The sequence below is a fragment of the Saimiri boliviensis genome, chromosome 14 (genome assembly GCF_048565385.1).
Source record: "Saimiri boliviensis isolate mSaiBol1 chromosome 14, mSaiBol1.pri, whole genome shotgun sequence".
In the NCBI taxonomy this organism is placed as follows: Eukaryota; Metazoa; Chordata; class Mammalia; order Primates; family Cebidae; genus Saimiri; species Saimiri boliviensis.
In genome coordinates this window covers 36,449,599-36,471,041 of record NC_133462.1, presented here as the reverse complement: position 1 = coordinate 36,471,041, position 21,443 = coordinate 36,449,599, and the positions used below count along the sequence as shown (strand labels likewise).

The following is a 21,443-nucleotide window of genomic DNA, read 5'->3' as shown; positions in this document are numbered from 1 at the left end:
TACTGTCCCAAAAGTCAACCAATGATCTATGTTCTCTTACTATAGGTTGATTAGCTATGCCTGTTCTAGAATTTCAGAAAAAAAGTGCGTGGCTTCTTTCACACAACATTATGCTTTTTGGGGAGATTCATCCATATTTTTGCCTGTATCAATAGTTTATTCCTGGACCGGGTGCTGTGGCTCATACCTGTAATTTCAGCACTTTAGGAGACTGAGGCAGAAGGATCACTTGAGACCAGACTGGGCACCTATTAGGAAGAGCCCCATCTCTCCAAAAACTTAAAAAATTAGCCAGGCATGATGGTGTGTTTCTGTAGTCCTTGCAACCTGGGAGGCTGAGGCAGGAAGATTGCTTGAGCTGAGGAGGTCAGGGCTTCAGTAAGCTATGACTGCACCGCTGCACTCCAGCCTGGGCAACAGAGAAAGATCCTGTCCCTAAAAAGAAGGGGAAGGGGAAGGGGAAGGGGAAGGGGAAGGGGAAGGGGAAGGGGAAGGGAATATGCCTTCCTCATCGATAAGGAGAATCCCATGGTATGGGTGAAACCCACAATGGTTTGCTTCACCACTGAACCATTAATGGGAATTTAGGTTGCTCCTAGTTGTTTGTTTGTTTGTTTGAGACAATCTCACTCTGCTGCCCAGGCTGGAGTGTAGTTGCAAAATCTCAGCTCACTGCAACTTCTGCCTCCTGGGTTCAAGCGACTCTCCTGCCTCAGCCTCCTGAGTATCTGGTATTACAGGCGGGTGCCACCATGCCCAGTTAATTTTTGTATTTTTAGTAGAGACGGGGTTTCACCATGTTGGTCAGGCTGGTCTCGAACTCCTGATCTTGTGATCCGCCCGTCTTAGGCTCCCAAAGTTCTGGGATTACAGGCATGAGCCACTGCACCTGGCCCCTAGTTTTCTTTTCGTTATTATTATTATTTTTTGCCGTTATGAATAAGGATACTGTAAAGCTGCCATGAACATTTATATGAAATGTTTTGTGGGTTTTTTCTTTTCTTCACTTATACTTTTCTTGGGTGAGTAACTAGGAGTGCAATTTCTAGGGCATTAACTTTGCAAGAAAGTGCCAGATCAGGCCAGGTGAGGTGGCTCACGCCTGTAATCCCAACACTTTGGGAGGTAGAGGCAGGTGGATCACCTGAGGTTGGGAGTTTGAGACCAGCCTGACCAACATGGAGAAAGAAAGAAAGAAGAAACTGTCAGATTATTTTGCAAGTGGTTGTGCCATTTTACATTCTCACCAACAGAGTAGGAGAGCCTCCATATGCTTCCCATCTTCCCCAACACTTGGTTCGACCAGACTTTTTAATTTTAGCTACTCAGGTGGGTGTGCAATGGTATCTCATCGAGGCTTTAATTTACATGTCCCTGATGACTTCGTGCTTTATGCTTTATTCTTTTTTTTTTTTCTTTTTTTTCTTTTTTGAGACAGGGTCTCACTCTGTCACCCAGGCTGGAGTGCAGTGATGCTTTCACCCATTTTCCACAATAACTGTCAAGGCTGCAGGGAACACCCCTTGGTTACTACATTCTGTGCACACACACTGGTCAGTGCCAGGGCAGGAATGGCACCGGGTGAACATGACTTGGATTTACTTTTTTTTTTTAACTTTTTTTTTGAGACGGAGTTTCGCTCTTGTTACCCAGGCTGGAGTGCAATGGCGCGATCTCGGCTTACCCCAACCTCCGCCTCCTGGGTTCAGGCAATTCTCCTGCCTCAGCCTCCTGAGTAGCTGGGATTACAGGCACGCACCACCATGCCCAGCTAAATTTTTTTGTATTTTTAGTAGAGACGGGGTTTCACCATGTTGACCAGGATGGTCTCGATCTCTTGACCTTGTGATCCACCCGCCTCGGCCTCCCAAAGTGCTGGGATTACAGGCTTGAGCCACCGCGCCCGGCCTAATTTTTTTTTATTTTTATTTTTATTTTTATTTTTATTCTTTTTGAGACGGGGTTTCGCTCTTGTTACCCAGGCTGGAGTGCAATGGCGCGATTTCGGCTCACCGCAACCTCCGCCTCCTGGGTTCAGGCAATTCTCCTGCCTCAGCCTCCTGAGTAGCTGGGATTACAGGCACACGCCACCATGCCCAGCTAATTTTTTGTATTTTTTAGTAGAGACGGGGTTTCACCATGTTGACCAGGATGGTCTCGATCTCTTGACCTCGTGATCCACCCGCCTCGGCCTCCCAAAGTGCTGGGATTACAGGCTTGAGCCACCGCGCCCAGTCAAAAAAATTTTTTTTAAGAGACGAGGTCTCGCTACGTTGCCCAGGCAGGAGTGCTGTGGCTATTCACAGGCGCGATCCCACTACTGATCAGCACGGGAGTTTTGACCTGCTCCCTTTCCGACCTGGGCCGGTTCACCCGTCCTTAGGCAACCTGGTGGTCCACCACTCCCGGGAGGTCACCATATTGATGCCGAACTTAGTGCGGACACCTGATCGGCATAACGCACTACAGCCCAGAACTCCTGGGCTCGAGGGATCCTCCTACCCAGGCTGGTCTGGAACTCTTTGGCCCAAGTGATCCTCCTGCCTCAGTCTCCAGAGTGGCTGGGATTACAGGCCCGCGCCACCACACCCAGTCTCAATATCTCCTTGACGATTAAATGCATAGATGAATGAATAAATGAATGAATGAATGAATGAATGACAGACCTCTCTGCCCACGGTGCACGCCCTCGAGAGGATTACTTGAGAGCCAAGACTGGAAACAAAGGTTGGGGCTCCACCCCTCCCACGCCAGGTCCCGCCTCTGGGCCACGCCCTCACCCGCTTAAGGCTCCCATTGGAGGAGACGCGCGGGGGCGGGTCTGGCGGGTGGGGCGGGTCTGGGGCCCGGGGCGGGGCGCTGCAGCCCGCGGAGCCTCCCGCCCGCCCGGGCTGGGGTCGCGCTGGCTCGGACTTCGCCTCCCGCCCGCCGTGGCCATGGAGGACGAGCGCAAAAACGGAGCCTACGGTAGGAGCCGCCTCCGGTCAGGGGCCGCCTCTGCTGACCTGGGGGTGGGGGACCTTGAGCCAGGGGGACATCTGAGACCCTAGGCACCCGCGCTGCCGCTGGAGGGCCCTCCGCGCTCGGGCCCCCGTATCCCACACTGCGCGGATCCCACGCCCCCTGCTCCACCCGGGTCGCCCCGCATCCCCTCCCTGGGAGCCCCAGCTCCCCCTCCTGCTGATGGGCCGGGGTTCACGGCGCATGCTCCGCCCGGGGAGGTCCCGTTATCTGGGCGGCTCAGATGGCGGGCGGGGGAGGGGAGGCGCGGCGATGCGGGCTCGGAAAAGGGACAGGGCCCCGACCTCCCCAAATCCCCTTCCTCTCTCGAACCCCTTTGTCCACTTCTTCCTCCTGCACCTTACCGCCAGAAGTAGCCCTCTAGGGCTGTTAGCAAAATGGGGAAACTGAGGCAAGACTGGGCAGACCGAATACCCAAGCTGGGAGCCCACCGGGTCTGGCCAGCCGCCTGGAAACGGCGGAAAGAAGGGCGTCTCTGACAAGGGGGCAGGAAGGAAGCAGGAAACAATTGAGAAACTTTCCCCGCCCTGTGCAAGGGAATGGGGACACCTACCTCCCATTTCGAGAGGTGCTGGCGACTGGAACTCCCTCCCGCGAACCTCTGGGGGCGGCCTGAGTCAGTTGGCCCCGGGGATGGGGCCAGGATATGGGCTTCTCTAGCGCCGTGTGGTGCCGCCCTCCCCTGGATTCCCACGGTGGGGAGAGTTGCCATCCTCAGTTTCTCCTTTCTCTTCTCTGTTTTGGGTCCCCAAGACCCAACTCAGCCCCAGCCCCAGGTGGTACTACCCTGGAGGCAAAGAGGCACCACGTATCGCCCCTCTTTGTGTGACAAGAACTTCCTGGAAACTGTGACACTGAAGGGCCTTGGGGAGGGGGCCGGAAACTGCTCGAAAATATTCAAGACAAACAAGTTGCCTAGAACTGTGCCTTCCTGCCCCCAGGGACTGTGGCCTCGGGAGGTTTCAGGAGAGATAGATGGAGGCTGGGACCTTCCCTGCAGAGCCCAGCCAAGGGGAGGCAGCAGGACCTGGATGGCTCCCAGCACCCCCTGCCCGACTGAAGCTGCCAGCCCAGTCGCCTGGAGGGACCTCCTTGCTCTGGATTTGGGCTCAAACCCCGGCCCCAGTGGCTGTGGGTGCTGTGTGTTCCTTGGGTGTGACAGGCTGTCTCTGACCTCAGAGTCTCAGTCTGGGGTTCCAGCCAGGTCTTGCCTGCTTGTGGGCAGCATTTGAGGGGTCTTGAGTCTCTATGAGGTTTGGCTGGGGCAGAATAGACAATGATAGAATTCGCCCAGCCTTGAATTTGGCCAAAGGATGGAACTAAGCCATGGGCGGAGCTAGGCAGACCTCCCAGGCCCACACATGAGACAGGGGACCCCGCCAGACAGATCTTGTGCTAGGCTCAAGGGAGTACCTTCAATCAACAAATATTTATTGAGCACAATTTAGCCAGGGGTCTAGACCCTGGGAACCCAGCAGTGAATACAGAGTGAAATCTTTGACCACAGGGAGTAGTAGTCAAGGGAAGAAATGTGTAATTTTAGGTTGCTGTAAATTGTGAAGCAAAGAACGGGACATCGTGTGATCTTGTGTGGCAGAAACATCAGCGATTATTTTAGGTTACTAAGGGCTGGAGGTTGAGCCAGCCGTGGGAAGATTTAGGGGAAGTGTGCTTCACCAAGAAAGAACAGCAAACAAACCACATAGTTACTTAATTATATTTTGCCTTGGGGCCAGTGGGGCCATCTGGTTTGATTGCTTGAAGTAGGGGTTTTGCTTAGCTTGGAAAAGCTTCACATCAGAACCAAAAACCTGGGGGCCTTGGACTGCCGCCTGAAGTCCCTGATGGATGAAGGGAACTTTCTCCTGGGGATGGTGTGGAAGAGTGGCTCACATAACCTACCCCCTTGTCCTAATGGCTTCCTATCCCGCAGAAGTTTAGGGACTGACGTCAGACAAACCCAGGCCCAAATCCCGGCTCTGACACTTAGGAGCCATGTGGCCCTGGGTGAGTCTGTGACCTCTCTGATGCTCTGTGTCTTGGTCTGTAGGGTTCAGTTGACCACACTCACTGGTGGAGGAAGCGTTTTGCATAGGCTGGCAAACTCAGTGTGTGAAGAGGCCTCCAGGGCTGGTGTTACTGTGGACATGGCTTTGCCACGAGCTGATGGAGGAGAAGCAACCCAAAGCATTGACTTGGGCGAGACCAGATTGGGCAGGAAGCGCGTTCCTCAGCAGAGATCATATCTAGAGGAAGGCAACAGTTCCAAGGGAAATGGGGAAATGGCTCTGGGCCCCGGAGGATGTCAGCAATGGGCACTGCCATCCTTTCCAGCCAGCTCACCCTTGGTAAAAGCAGTGCAGAAAAAGATTCTGGGTCCAAAACAATAGACTCTGACCAGGGAGAAATAAAACTGGGGTTGGAGGGAACAGTAATGATGCTTATTTAAAACACGGACTCTTGGCCAGGCGTGCATTACAGGTGTGAGCTCCTGCCTATAATCCCAACATTTTGGGAGGCCGAGGTGGGTGGGTCATTTGAGGTCAGGAGTTCAAGGCCAGCCTGGCCAACATGGTGAAACCCTGTCTCTACTAAAAATACAAAATTAGGCCGGGCGCGGTGGCTCAAGCCTGTAATCCCAGCACTTTGGGAGGCCAAGGTGGGTGGATCACGAGGTCAAGAGATCGAGACCATCCTGGTCAACATGGTGAAATGCCGTCTCTACTAAAAATACAAAAAATTAGCCGGGCATGGTGGCGCATGCCTGTAATCCCAGCTACTCAGGAGGCTGAGGCAGGAGAATTGCTTGAACCCAGGAGGCAGAGGTTGCGGTGAGCCGAGATCATGCCATTGCATTCCAGCCTGGGTAACAAGAGCGAAACTCCGTCTCAAAAAAAAAAAAAAAATTGGATGGGTGTGGTGGCGCATGCCTATAATCCCAGAGACTCCATCTCGGAAAAAAAAAAAAAATTTAACTGAGCATGGCGGTGCTCACCTGTAGTTCCAGCTACTTGGGAGGCTGAGGTGGGAGAATCACTTGAGCCCAGGAGTCAGAGGTTGCAGTGAGCAAAGATCATGCCACTGCACTCCTGCCTGGATGACAGAGGAAGGCCCTGTCTCAAAAAGCAGATTTCCTGCTTCCATTCGCTAGAATACAGTTCAGCCTGCACTGAGGCCCTGGCCCTGATTTAAATATATATACATACGGCTGGGCGTGGTGGCTTACTACTGTCATCCCAGCACTTTGAGAGGCCAAGGCAGGTGGATCACCTGAGGTCAGGAGTTCGAGACCAGCCTGACCAATATGGTGAAACCCTGTCTCTACTAAAAATACAAAAATTAGGGCCGGACATGGTGGCTAAAGCCTGTAATCCCAGCACTTTGGGAGGCCGAGGAGGGTGGATCACGAGGTCAGGAGTTCGAGAGCAGCCTGACCAACATGGTGAAACCCTGTCTCTACTAAAAATACAAAAATTAGCCGGGCATGGTGATGCGCACCTGTAATCCCAACTACTTAGGAGGCTGAGGCAGGAGAATCGCTTGAACCCGGGAGACAGAGGTTGCAGTGAGCCGAGATCACGCCATTGCACTCCAGCCTAGGCGACAAGAGACTCTGTCTCAAAAAATAAAAGAATAAATAAATTAGCTGGGTGTGGTAATGTGCACCTGTAGTCCCGGCTACTTGGGAGGCTGAGTCAGAATTGCTTGAACCCTGGCCGGGCGCGGTGGCTCAAGCCTGTAATCCCAGCACTTTGGGAGGCCGAGGCGGGTGGATCACAAGGTCGAGAGATCGAGACCAACCTGGTCAACATGGTGAAACCCCGTCTCTACTCAAAATACAAAAAATTAGCTGGGCATGGTGGCGCGTGCCTATAATCCCAGCTACTCAGGAGGCTGAGGCAGGAGAATTGCCTGAACCCAGGAGGCGGAGGTTGCGGTGAGCCGAGATCGCGCCATTGCACTCCAGCCTGGGTAACAAGAGTGAAACTCCGTCTCAAAAAAAAAAAAAAAAAAAAAAAAAAAAAGAATTGCTTGAACCCAGGAGGTGGACATTGCAGTGAGCTGAGATCATGCCATTGCACTCCAGCCTGGGCCACAAGCTCGAAATTCCATCTCAAAAAAAATATGTACATGTGTAATATTAAAATATATATGCGCGCCGGGCGCGGTGGCTCAAGCCTGTAATCCCAGCACTTTGGGAGGCCGAGGCGGGTGGATCACGAGGTCGAGAGATCGAGACCATCTTGGTCAACATGGTGAAACCCCGTCTCTACTAAAAGTGCAAAAAATTAGCTGGGCATGGTGGCACGTGCCTGTAATCCCAGCTACTCAGGAGGCTGAGGCAGGAGAATTGCCTGAGCCCAGGAGGTGGAGGTTGCGGTGAGCCGAGATCGCGCCATTGCACTCCAGCCTGGGTAACAAGGGCAAAACTCCGTCTCAAAAAAAAATAATAAAATAAAATAAAATAAAATATATATGCACACATACACATATATATGTATGTATGTATGAAAAGGTTATTATACGGCCAGGCGCGGTGGCTCAAGTCTGTAATCCCAGCACTTTGGGAGGCCGAGGCAGGTGGATCACGAGGTCAAGAGATCGAGACCATCCTGGTCAACGTGGTGAAACCCGGTCTCTACTAAAAATACAAAAAAGTAGCTGGGCATGGTGGCACATGCCTGTAATCCAAGCCACTCAGGAGGCTGAGGCAGGAGAATTGCCTGAACCCAGGAGGCAGAGGTGGCAGTGAGCCGAGATTGGGCCGTTGCACTCCAGCCTGGGTAAGGAGAGCGAAACTCCGTCTCAAAAAAAAAAAAAAAAGAAAAGGTTATTACTCGCAGCTGTTTTCTTTGAAAGGGATAATACATTCACATGCTTTAAATTTAAAAGATACAACTGCCGGGCGCAGTGGCTCAAGCCTGTAATCCCAGCACTTTGGGAGGCCAAGGCAGGTGGATCACGAGGTCAGGAGATCGAGACCATCCTGGTCAACATGGTGAAACCCCGTCTCTACTAAAAATACAAAACATTAGCTGGGCATGGTGGCGCGTGCCTGTAATCCCAGCTACTCAGGAGGTTGAGGCGGGAGAATTGCTTGAACCCAGGAGGCGGAGGTTGCGGTCAGCCGAGATTGCGCCATTGCACTCCAGCCTGGGTAACAAGAGCGAAACTCCGTCTCAAAACAAAAAAAAAAAAAATTGTAAAGATACAAAAGATGTTATGGCTTTATGATGAAAGTCTCCCTCTTACTCTGCCACCCTGGACAATACTTTATTCTTTGTTGTTATTTTTGTTGTTGATACACAGGGTTTCACTCTATCACTAGGCTAGCCTAGAGTGCAGAGGGATGATCATAGCTTACTGCAGGCTCAAACTCCCAGGCTCCAGTGATCCTCCTGCTTCTGCCTCCCATGTAGTTGAGACTACAGGTGTGCACCATGATAGTCAACTAATTTTTTTTTTTTTTTTTGAAACGGAGTTTTCGCTCTCGTTACCCAGGATGGAGTGCAATGGCGCGATCTCGGCTCACCGCAAACTCCGCCTCCTGGGTTCAGGCAATTCTCCTGCCTCAGCCTCCTGAGTAACTGGGATTACAGGCACGTGCCACCATGCCCAGCTAATTTTTTTGTATTTTTAGTAGAGACGGGGTTTCACCATGTTGACCAGGATGGTCTTGATCTCTTGACCTCGTGATCCACCCGCCTCGGTCTCCCAAAGTGCTGGGATTACAGGCGTGAGCCACCGCGCCTGGCTAGTTAATTTTTGTATTTTTTGAAGAGACCATGTTTTGTCACGCTGCCAAGGCTGGTCTTGAACTCCTGGGCTCAAGTGATCCTCCTATCTTGGTCTCTCAAAGCACTGAGATTACAGATGTGAGCCACCACGCCCAGCCCATAACTCTTTTTAAATGTGCAGATCTATGATGTTACTCTTATTTATTTATTTATTGAGATGGAGTCTCCCTCTGTTGCCCAGGCTGGAGGGCAGGGGCGCCATGTCAGCTCATTGCAGCTTCTGCCTCCTGGGTTAAAGTGAGTCTCGTGCCTCAGCCCCCCCAGTAGCTGCAATTACAGGCACAAGCCACCATGCCCAGCTAATTTTTGTATTTTTTTTTTTTTTTTTTGAGACAGAGTTTCGCTCTTGTTACCCAGACTGGAGTGCAATGGCGCAATCCCGGCTCACCGCAACCTCCGCCTCCTGGGTTCAAGCAATTCTCCTGCCTCAGCCTCCTGAGCTGGGGGGATTACAGGCAGGCGCCACCACGCCCAGCTAATTTTTGTATTTTTAGTAGAGACGGGGTTTCACCATGTTGACCAGGATGGTCTCGATCTCTTGACCTCATGATCCGCCCGCCTCAGCCTCCCAAAGTGCTGGGATTACAGGTGTGAGCCATGGTGCCCGGCCTAATTTTTGTATTTTTAAGAGACGGGGTTTCACCTTGCTGGCCAGGCTGGTGTTGAACTCCTGACCTCAAGTGATCCGCCCACCTCGGCCTCTCCAAGTACTGGGATTACAGGCGTGAGCCACCGCACATGGCTAATGTTACTTATATTTAGATTGTTGGGTGGTGGCCTGTTTTTGTAAGGCTAGTGGGCTAAGATTGGCTGCTATATTTTTAAATGGTTGTAAAAAAAGAAAAAAATATATGACAGAGATGATATGTGAACCACAAAGCTTAACATCTTCAATATCTGGTCTTTAACAGAAAACATTTACAGAACCCTGGTAAAGAATTCTCCCTAGAGACTTTGCTTTTCTTTCTTCCTTTTTTTTTTTTTTTGAGATGGAGTTTCACTTTTATTGCCCAAGCTGGAGTGCAGTGGCATTATCTCAACTCACTGCAACCTCTGCTTCCTGGGTTTGAGTGATTCTCCTGCCTCGGCGTCCCAAGTAGCTGAGATTACAGGCATGAGCCACCATGCCTCGCTAATATTTGTTTTTTTTTTTTGAGACGGAGTTTCGCTCTCCTTACCCAGGCTGGAGTGCAATGGAGCAATCTCGGCTCACCGCAACCTCCGCCTCCTGGGTTCAGGCAATTCTCCTGCCTCAGCCTCCTGAATAGCTGGGATTACAGGCACACGCCACCATGCCCAGCTGATTTTTTGTATTTTTAGTAGAGACGGGGTTTCACCATGTTGACCAGGATGGTCTGGATCTCTTGACCTCGTGATCCACCCACCTCGGCCTCCCAAAGTGTTGGGATTACAGGCTTGAGCCACCGCGCCCGGCTTGTATTTTTAATAGAGAGTGGGCTTCGCCTTGTGGGCCAGGCTGGTTTTTTTTTTTTTTTTTTTTTTTTTTTGAGACGGAGTTTCGCTCTTGTTACCCAGGCTGGAGTGCAATGGCGAAATCTCGGCTCACCGCAACCTCTGCCTCCTGGGTTCAGGCAATTCTGCTGCCTCAGCCTCCTGAGTAGCTGGGATTACAGGCACGCGCCACCACGCCCAGCTAGTTTTTTGTATTTTTAGTAGAGACGGGGTTTCACCATGTTGACCAGGATGGTCTCAATCTCTCAACCTCGTGATCCACCCGCCTCAGGCTCCCGAAGTGCTGGGATTACAGGCTTGAGCCACCGCGCCCAGCCACAAACAAATTTTTTAAAGAAGAAAAAGAAAAAAAAAAAAAATGAATGGGAGTCTCACGATGTTTTCCAAGCTAGCTGAATTCCTGGACTCAAGCCCTCAAGCGCTCCTCCCCCATCAACCTCCTGAGTAGCTAGAACTATAGGCATGTGCCTCTATGCCAGGCTAGAGAAGATTATTTTAAAATATTATTTTAGGCCGGGCACAGTGGCTCACACCTGTAATCCCAGCACTTGGGGAGGCCGAGGTGGGAGGATTACCTGAGGTCAGGAGTTCAAGACCAGCTTGACCAGCAAGGTGAAACCCCGTCTCTATTAAAAATACAAAAATTAGCCAGGCGTGGTGGCGTATGCCTGTAATCCCAGCTCCTAGGGAGGCTGAGGTGGGAGAATCGCTTGAACCTGGGAGGTGGAGGTTGCAGTGAGCTGATATTGTGCCACTGCTCTCCAAGCTAGGTAACAGAATAAGACCGTGTCTCGAATATACAACTATATGAGTAAACTCATATAATAAAACTAAGAAATTCCCTCTGTCCTGGCAGGTGGACTAAAAACTAAATATAAGTAAGCCCTCAACCGCATGGAAGATTTTAGCTTTCCATGTGAAAGAATCTTCTACAAATCTCCGGCTAGCTGTTTTCACCTCGGAGGCAGCTCAGCCAAAATGTCTCCTTCCAGATTGTGGCCTATTAATTTCTGTTTGTGTGTAGCATCTGGATATTTTAAAGCTTCTTAGGCTAAGCCGGGTGTGGTGGGTCACTTCTTAATCCCAGCACTTCGAAATGCTAAAAAGGGAGGATCACTTGAGCCCAGGAATTCGATACCAGCCTGGGCAACATAGTGAGACCCTGTCTCTACAAAAAAATTAAAAATTAGTGGGGTGTGGTGGTGCATGTCTACAGGCACATCTATTTGGGAGGCTGAGGCAGGAGGCTCACTTGAGCCCGGGAGGTCAAGGCTGCATGATTGTACCCCTGCACTTCAGCCTGGACGAGAAAGGAGACCCTGTCTTACCAGGCACAGTGGCTTATGCCTGTAATCCCAGTACTTTGGGAGGCTGAGGAGGGCAGATCATGAGGTCAAGAGATCAGGACTGCCAGGTGCGGTGGCTCAAGCCTGTAATCCCAGCACTTTGGAAGGCTGAGGTGGGTGGACCACGAGGTCAAGAGATCGAGACCATCCTGGTCAACATGGTGAAACCCCCGCCTCAACTAAAAATACAAAAAATTAGCTAGGCATGGTGACGCGTGCCTGTAATCCCAGCTGCTCAGGAGGCTGAGGCAGGAGAATTGCCTGAACCCAGGAGGCGGAGGTTGCAGTGAGCCGAGATCGCGCCATTGCACTCCAGCCTGGGTAACAAGAGCGAAACTCCGTCTCATTAAAAAAAAAAAAAAAAAAAAGAGAGAGAGAGAGAGAGAGATCAGGACCATCCTGGCCAACATGGTGAAACTCCATCTCTGATTTAAAAAACACAAAATTTAGCTGGGCGTGGCTGTGTGCGCCTGTAGTGTAGTCCCAGCAGTCACAGCTATTCAGTAGGCTGAGGCAGGAGAATCACTTGAACCCAGGAGAAGGAGGTTGCAATGAGCTGAGATCGCGCCACTGCACTCCAGCCTGGCAACACAGTGAGACTCCATCTCAAAAAAAAAAAAAAAAAAGAGAGAAAGGAGATCCTGTCTTAAAAAAAAAAAAGCTTAGCTGTTTTTAGAAGCGACGTCTGGTTTGGTGCCTAGCATGGTCCAGCATATAGTAGGCGCTCTGTGCATACAGTAGGCGCTCTTATCTTTTGCCCTTAACACTTCTGCGCCTCCCCACTTCGCCTCCCCACCTAGATGCTGTCCTCAAACCCTTTGTCAAAAGGAGGTGTCTGGGCAGCTGGTGATGCTCATTCTGCAGGCAGAGACTTCTGGGAAGGCAGAGGCCAGTGGCTGGCTGTGTGAGTGAGGCCTTGGGCTGCTGCAGCTCTTGGGGACTTGGCCAGTGTCCGGAAGCTGTGGGGGCTGGGTGGCATTTGATGTCCTGGCACCAGCACTGTGACTGGGCAGGCTGTGGCTGTTCTCTTATCGCCCACGCCCACTACATTGGGTGGGTCAGCTGTCACCGCCAGCAAGGCTGGGACCTGAAGGCTGCCTCTCTCAATCCTGGCCTTGTCCAATAGCCCAATTTTTCCAATTGTTCTTCCCCACCATTGCCGCAACGTTATCTCTGCTTCTCCCAGTACCTGCCAAGGAAAAGGCCTGGGTTGGTTCCAGCAGGGCCTGGTTTGATTCCTGGCTGTGTCTCACACCAGCTGTGTGGTCTGACCAAGCAGCCTCAGTGTGCCCGTCGTGAAATGGGATCACACTAATTGTTAGTAGGAATGGGAGGGGTTGTTTTTGTTTTGTTATTTTTATTTGTTTGCTTTTGTTTTTTTTAGAGACAGGGTTTCTTTCATCCAGTCTGGAGTGCAGTGGTGTGATCACAGCTCACTGTAGCCTCTGCCTCCTGGGCTCAAGTGATCCTCCCATCTCAGCCTTTCTAGTGGTAGGCTGCAGTGAGCTGTGAACTGGGACCACAGGCATGTACCACCACACTTAGCTAATATAGTTATTTTTTCTTTTCTTTTCTCTTTTTTTTTTTTTTTTTTTTTTTTTGAGATGGAGTCTTGCTCTGTTGCCCAGGCTGGAATGCAGTGGCAAGCTCTTGGCTCACTGCAACCTCTGCCTCCTGGGTTCAAGTGATTCTCCTACCTCAGCTTCCCAAGTAGCTGGGACTACAGGTGCCTGCCACTACGCCCAGTTATTTTTTTGTATTTTTAGTAAAGACTGATTTTCATCCTGTTGGCCAGGCTGGTCTCGAACTCCTGACCTCATCTGCTCTCCTTGGCTTCCCAAAATGCTGGGATTACAGGCATAAGCCACTGCTCCTGACCAAGTTGAAGACTTTGGCTGGGTGTAGTGGCTCATGCCTGTAGTTCAAGCACTTTGGGAGGCCAAGGTGGGAGGATTGCTTGAGCCCAGGAGTTTGAGACCAGCCTGGGCAACATAGTAAGACCCTGTCTCTTTAAAAAAAAAAAAAAATGGAAGAGGGACGGCCAGACAAGGTGGCTCATGCCTGTAATCCCAGCACTTTGAGAGGCTGAGGGGGGTGGATCACCTGAGGTCAGGAGTTCAAGACCAGCCTGGCCATCATGGTGAAACCCCATCTCTATATAAATAAATAAATAAATAAAAATAAATGGAAGAGGGAGATAGCAGAGTCAGAGGAGGACACGAAACAACGGAAGCATGGTGGGTTTGATGTGATTGCTGGCTTTAAAAATGGAAGAAGAGGCCAGGAGCCAAGGAATGTGGGCAGCCTCTAGAACGTGAAACAGGCAAGGAAACAGATTTTCCCCTAGAATCTCTGGAAGAAACACAGCACTGCCTACACCTTGATTGTAGCCTAGTGAGTTGAATTTTGTACTTCTGCCCTCCTGAGCTGTAAGGTAATAAATGTGTGTTTTTGTTTGTTTGTTTGTTTGAGATGAAGTCTAGTCACCCATGCTGGAGTGCAGTGGCCCGATCTTGGCTCACTGCAACCTCCGCCTCCTGGGTTCAAGTGATTCTCCTGCCTCAGCCTCCCGAGTAGCTGGGACTACAGGCATGCACCACCACGCCCAGCTAATTTTTGTAATTTTAGTAGAGACCGGGTTTCACTATGTTGGCCAGGCTGGTCTCAAACTCCTGACTTCATGATCTGCCCATCTCAGCCTCCCAAAGTGCTGAGATTACAAGCGTGAGTCACTGCACCCGGCTAAATTTGTGTTTTTTAAGCCACCAAGGCATTTAGTGTCCTGTTACAGCAACCATAGGAAATAATGTAATTGACCCTCAAACAACATGGGTATGAGGAACACCGACCCCCGTGCAATTAGAAATCTGCCTGTGCCTTAAGTTTCTGTAGAGACAGGGTTGTGATGTGTTGATCAGGCTGGTTTCAAACTCCTGGGCTCAAGCAATCCTCCCACCTCAGCTTTCTCAAATTGCTGGCATTATAGGTGTGAGCCACCACATTCAGCCTGCATATAACTGCATATAACTCCTCAAAAACTTAACTGGTGGTACCCACTATTGACCCTTAGCCTTACTGATAACAGTCAATGTATATGTATTGTGTCTATGTATTATTTATATCTTATTCTTAGAATAAAGCAACCTGAAGAAGGCTGGGTGCGGTGGCTTATGCCTGTAATCCCAGCACTTTGGGAGGTGGAGGTGGGTGGATCACTTGAGGTCAGGAGTTTGAGACCAGCCTGGACAACATGGTGAAACCCCATCTCTACTAAAAATACAAAAATTAGCTGGGCGTGGTGGCGTATGCTTGTAATCCCAGCTACTCAGGATGCTGAGGCGGGAGAATGGCTTGAACCTGAGAGGCAAATGTTGTGGTGATCTGAGATTGTGCCACTGCACTCCAGCCTGGGTGGCAGAGTGAGACTGCATCACAAAAAAAAAAAAAAAAGAAAGAAAGAAGGAAAAGAAAACAAAACAAAGCAAAAGAAAATATTACAGGGTTGGTGCAAAAGTCAAAAGTGATTGCAGTTTTTGCCATTCCTTTTAATGGCAAAAACTATTAAAACATAAGGAAAAGAAAATATGTTTATTGGCCGGGCGCGGTGGCTCAAGCCTGTAATCCCAGCACTTTGAGAGGCCGAGGCAGGTGGATCACGAGGTCAAGAGATCGAGACCATCCTGGTCAACATGGTGAAACCCCATTTCTACCAAAAATACAAAAAATTAGCTGGGCATGGTGGCGCGTGCCTGTAATCCCAGCTACTCAGGAGGCTGAGGCAGGAGAATTGCCTGAACCCGGGAGGCGGAGGTTGCAGTGAGCCGAGATCGCGCCATTGCACTCCAGCCTGGGTAACAAGAGCGAAATTCCGTCAAAAAAAAAAAAAAATTATTATTCATTAAGTGGAAGTGGATTATCAAAAAGGTCTAAAGAGGCTGGGTGCGGTGGCTCGCACCTGTAGTTCCAGCACTTTGGGAGGCCAAGGCAGGTGGATCACTTGAGGTCAGGAGTTCAAGAGCAGCCTGGCCAACATAGCAAAAACCCTGTCTGTACTAAAAATAAAAATAAAAATTAGGGGCCGGGCACAGTGGCTCACACCTGTAATCCCAGCATTTGGGGAGGCCGAGGTGGGCAGATCACTTGAGGTCAGGAATTTGAGACCAGCCTGGCCAACATGGTGAAACACCATTTCTTTTTCTTTTTTTTTTCTTTTGGTAGAGCTAGCTGAGGTTTTATTTTGGACAAACAACAAAAGCAATTGAATTGTTTTGTAGCTGGAGGCATGGGCAAGGGGGGTCTCCAGGCAGTAAACTTGCCCGAAGCTGGCCTGATGGCTAGGGCTGAGCCGCAGATGGGTCTCCTGTTCCCTGTACTACCCTTCACAGCAGCCTCCCTCCCAGGTTCCGGGGCAGCCACAGGAGGGGTACCCACCTCAGCCTCCTAAAGCGCTAGGATTACAGGATTGAGCCACCATGCTCGGTCTCTATTTCACTTTTGTTTTTAGAGACAGAGTCTTGCTCTGTTGCCAAGGCTGTAGTGCAGTGATACCATCACAGCTCACTGCTGCCTGTAACTCCTGGGTTCAAGTCATCCTCCTGCCTCAGAGGCTGCCGAGGCTGGTGAAACCCCATCTCTACTAAAAACACAAAAATTAGCTGGGCATGGTGGCTCACACCTGCAGTCCCAGCTACTCAGGAGACTGAGGCACGAGAATCGCTTGAACCTGGGAGGCTGAGGTTGCAGTGAGCGGAGATCGCACCAGTGTACTCCAGCCTGGGCGATAGAGCAAGACTCCATCTCAAAAAAATAAAAAGGTCTTCACAATGAGTGAGCTGAGGAGGAAGAGGAAGGGAAGGGGTTGGTCTTGCTGTTTCAGGGGTAACAGAGGTGGAAGAAAATTGGTGTTTAAGGGGACCCGTGAAGTTCAAACCTGTGTTGTTCAAACGTTAACTATTTAAACGTTGACCCAGGAGCTGGACGGCCTGGGTCTGCTCACTGAAATCTTTTACATCATGGGCACCTGTTTCTCTCTAGGCCTCAGTTGTTCTGACTCAAATGGGGATAATGACAGGAGTGGCTGTAAAGATGAAATGAGGCAGGCTGGACATGGTGGCTCACGCCTGTGATCCCAGCACTTTAGACGGTCAATGCAGGATCGCCTGAGCTCAGGATTTGGAGACCAGCCTGGGCAGCACAGCAAAACCCTGTCTCTACCAAAAATACAAATATTAGCCAAGCATGGGGGCATGTGCCTGTAATCCCAGCTGAAGTGGAGGATCACTTGAGCCTGGGAGGTCGAGGCTGCAGTGAGCCAAGATGATGCCACTGCATTCCAGCCTGGGTGACAGTGAGATCCTGTCTCAAAAGAAAAAAAAAGTAAGGATGAAATGAGGTGAACGGTGTAACATTTTATTACTATGTTTATTTATTTATTGAAACAGAGTGAAACTGTTTCCATACACATAGTGGAAAAGACTGGGTCTCATTCTGTTTCTGGGCTGGAGGGCAGTGGCGCAATCTCAGTTCTCTGCAACCTCTATCTCCCTGGACTCAAAGATTCTCTCACCTCAGCCTCCCAAGTAGCTGGGACTACAAAGGCATGCTACCACGCCAAGTTAATTTTATTGTTGTTGTAGAGACAAGGTTTCGCCATGTTGCCCAGGCTGGTCTTGATCTCCGGGATGCAAGCCATCCACCCACCTCAGCCTCCTAAAGTGCTAGGATTACAGGATTGAGCCACCATGTTACTTTTGTTTTTAGAGACAGGGTCTTGTTCTGTTGCTAAGGCTGTAGTGCAATGGTGCCATCACAGCTCACGGCTGCCTGTAACTCATGGGCTCAAGTCATCCTCCTGCCTCAGTCTCCCTGGTAGCCGGGACTACGGGCACTGGCCACCGGCCATCGGCCACCATGCCCAGCTTGTGCTTATTATCTTGAAGTGTTGTTGCAGAGATACAGCAAGTTCCAATCTTCAGAGTTTAGATCAGGCACCACGAGCAGAAACCATTAGTACAGGCGTCCCCAAACTTTTTACACAGGGGGCCAGTTCACTGTCCCTCAGACCGTTGGGGGGCCGCCACATACTGTGCTCCTCTCACCGACCACCAATAAAAGAGGTTCCCCTGCCGGGCGCAGTGGTTCAAGCCTGTAATCCCAGCACTTTGGGAGGCCTAGGCGGGTGAATCACGAGGTCAAGAGATCGAGACTGTCCTGGTCAACAAGGTGAAATCCCGTCTCTACTAAAAATACAAAAAATTAGCTGGGCATGGTGGCGCGTGCCTGTAATCCCAGCTACTCAGGAGGCCGAGGCAGGAGAATTGCCTGAACCCAGGAGGCGGAGGTTGCGGTGAGTGGAGGTTGCGGTGAGCCGAGATCGCGCCATTGCACTCCAGCCTGGGTAACAAGAGCGAAACTCCGTCTTGAAAGAAAAAAAAAGAAAAAGGTGCCCCTTCCTGAAGTGCGGCAGGGGGCCGCATGGGCGCGGGCCAGTAGTTTGGGGACGCCTGCATTAGTATTTACTGTTCCCCTCCCTTCGTCCCCACCCAGCTAACGTTAATGAGAGCTAATGGAAACCATCATAAGGTGATACCAATGTTCCCTTTCCTGAGAGCCCACAAAGCCAGGCCTTGAGCCAAGTGTACACCAGGCACCTCTCTCTGCATTTTTAGTTCCATCTCACAGAGAAGTAACTCAAGTTCACAGAGCCAGGCATGGCCTAGCTGTCCCACTCATGGCACCAAACCCTCAGGCTCCCCAGTCTTTTCCCGAGACAGCTGAGACTCCCCCATGTGTTCTCCCCTTCCCGGCGCGGCCCTATCATGCTCCTGCCCAAACACCCTCCATGGCTCCCACTTACCCATCTAACCTGGCCTGGGGATTGATCACTCAGTTGACTAGCAAAGCCCCTTCCCTTCCCTTAGCCTCCATTCCCTCTGCTATAAAATAGGTTGATGAAATGGCCTCCAGTGTGGTGGGGAGGATCTGAAGGGTAGCGAGTTCTCTTTGGTCAGCACTGGCTGTTTCTATGTGGCCGCTCACCCTCTGCCATTCTAGCTAACACCAGAAACTTCCAGTACTCCCCTGTCTCTGCCTTCTGGCTTTACCAGTCTTACTGCCTATCTGATGGTAGAAGTATTCTCTTAAGCTTTCCCTTCATACTTAGAATAGTTTTGAGTTTTAGATGTTTGCATGATTAATCCATGTGGAATTTTTTTTTTTTTTTTTTTTAAGATAGAGTTTTGCTCTTGTCGCCCAGGCTGGAATGCAATGGCGTGGTCGCAATCTCGGCTCACTGCAACCTCTGCCTCTCAGGTTTAAGCAACTCTCCTGCCTCAGCCTCCCAAGTAGCTGAGATTACAGGCGTGCACCACCATATCTGGCTAATTTTTGGTTTTTGTTTGTTTGTTTGGTTTGGTTTTTTAGTAGAGATGGGGTTTCACCATGTTGACTGCTATGGGGAAGATAGAAGGTACCTGTGTTTGTCCAGGGAGGAGATGACAGAGCTGTGTGAAAAGGCTGGGTGCTGGCCAGGCATGGTGGCTCACGCCTATAATTCTAGCACTTTGGGAGGCCGAGGTGGGCAGATCATCTGAGGTCAGGAGTTCAAGACCAGCCTAGCCAACATGGTGAAACCCCCATCTCTACTAAAAATACAAAACTTAGCTGGGCATGGTGCCAGGTGCCAGTAATGCCAGCTATTTGGGAGGCTGAGATAGGAGAATCTCTTGAAACCAGGAGATGGTTATTGGAGTGAGCTGAGATCCAGCCACTGTACTCCAGCCTGGGTGGCTGAGCCAGAGAAAAAAGAAAAAAAAAAAAAGGGTGAGTGCTTGAGGAACAGGTGAAACGAGGTTGGATTCTGGATAGCTCTGAAGGCAAAACTGATCTGAAGCAGAGAAGCAGCCCCAGGTTCCTGGTCTGAGCACATGAGAGGATGGAGCTGCTGTTCCTGAGTCATGGGATAATCAGAAGCTCGGCTGGGCCAGGTGTGGTGGCTCATACCTATAATCCTAGCACTTTGGGAGGCTGAGGTGGGAGGATCCCTGAGGCCAGGAGTTTGAGACCAGCCTGGAGGACATGGCAAAACCCTATCTCTACTAAAAATACAAAAAATTAGCTGAGTATGGTGGTGCATGCCTGTGGTCCCAGCTACTCAGGAGGCTGAGGTGGGAGGATCGCTTGAGCCCAGGAGGTCAAAGCTATGGAGAGTTGTGACTGTGCACCTGCACTCCAGCCTGGGTGACAGAGTGAGACCCTGTCTCAAAAACAAAAAAGCTGGCTGGGCATGGTGGCTCACGCCTGTAATCCCAGCACTTTGGGAGGCCGAAGTGAGTGGATCACTTGTGTGTGAGGTCAGGAGTTCAAGCCTGACCAACACGTATTTTGTAAAAATAAAATAGAAAATTAGGTCAGGTGTGGTGGCTCACGCCTATAATCACAGCACTTTGGGATGCTGAGTCGGGTGGATCACCTGAGGTTAGGAGACCAGCCTGGCCAACGTGGTGAAACCCCCTCTCTATTTAAAAAAAAAAAAAATGCCAGGCACGGTGGCTCAAGCCTGTAATCCCAGCACTTTGGGAGGCCGAGGCGGGTGGATCACAAGGTTGAGAGATCGAGACCATCCTGATGAACATGGTGAAACCCTGTCTCTACTAAAAATACAAAAAATTAGCTGGGCATGGTGGCACATGCCTGTAATCCCAGCTACTCAGGAGGCTGAGGCAGGAGAATTGCTTGAACCCAGGAGGCGGAGGTTGTGGTGAGCCGAGATCGCGCCATTGCACTCCAGCCTGGGTAACAAGAGCGAAACTCCGTCTCAAAAAAAAAAAAAAAAAAAAATACAAAATTAGCTGGGCGTGGTGGTGGGCACCTGTAATCTCAGTTATTCGGGAGGCTGAGGCAGGAGAATCTGGGAGGCAGAGGCTGCAGTGAGCCGAGATCCTGCCATTACACTCCAGCCTGGGCAACAAGAGTGAAACTTTGTCTCAAAAAAAGCGTGGATGCCGCCACACTGAGTATGAGATGCCCACATGTGTTGGGGGAAAACAGATGTCACATGGGTGTGCAGCTCAGAGACAACGGCTTCCTGAGGGCTCAACTTTTAGGATTCCTCAGTAGAGCTGGTAGGTGGGGCACAAATAAACCTGAATGTCCCCAGGGCACCCAGTGTAGTTGGAAGGAGAAGAGGCCTGTGTCCTGCTCTCTCTCCACTGCTTGGAATGGCTAGGGTGGGACTAGCCAGCCTTTGGGCTGGCAGAGACTTTGAGAAAGAACCACAGGGCTTCTTTGGGAGTCTGGGTCATCCGAGGGCATGACGTGGTGCCTCAGGCCTTGCCCCTCGCCTGTGGTCCAGGTGTTTAGATGGAGTCTCCTCTGCTGGAGGCTACTAATAAGAGAGGGAGGTTTTTTGTTGTTGTTGTTGTTTTTTGAGATAGAGTCTCCCTCTGTTTCCCTGGAGTGCAGTGGAATGATCCTGGCTCACTGCAACGTCCACCTTCCAGGTTCAAGTGATCCTCCTGCCTCAGCCCCCGTTAGTAGCTGGGATTACAGGCATGCACGGGCCACCATGCCCGGCTAATTGTATTTTTAGTAGAGACGGGGTTTCACCATGTTGGTCAGGCTGGTCTCAAATGTCTGACCTCATGATCCACCCGCCTCGGCCTCCCAAAGTGCTGGGATTACAGGCATGAGCCATCTTGCCCAGCCGAGAGAGTATTTCTTTAAGGATAAGATGAGTTAGTGGCCAGGCGCGGGGGCTCACGCCTGTAATCCCAGCACTTTGGGAGGCCGAGGTGGGTGGATCACG

The 21,443-nt window shown here is 50.7% G+C and overlaps 1 protein-coding gene across 2 annotated transcripts in view; it reads left to right on the top strand.

Moving 5' to 3' along the window:
• The first annotated feature begins 2,843 nt into the window (after positions 1-2,843).
• Positions 2,844-21,443, top strand: part of SLC44A2 (solute carrier family 44 member 2 (CTL2 blood group)) — a 41,112-nt gene continuing 22,512 nt past the window's right edge. Inside the window, exon 1 of one of the 2 annotated variants that reach the window (XM_010329547.3) lies at positions 2,844-2,967. In XM_010329547.3, coding sequence (XP_010327849.1) covers positions 2,937-2,967 — 31 coding nt within the window. In that variant the 5' untranslated portion in view covers positions 2,844-2,936. The remainder of the gene's footprint in view (positions 2,968-21,443) is intronic. The other variant, XM_003941798.4, reaches the window with a different exon arrangement.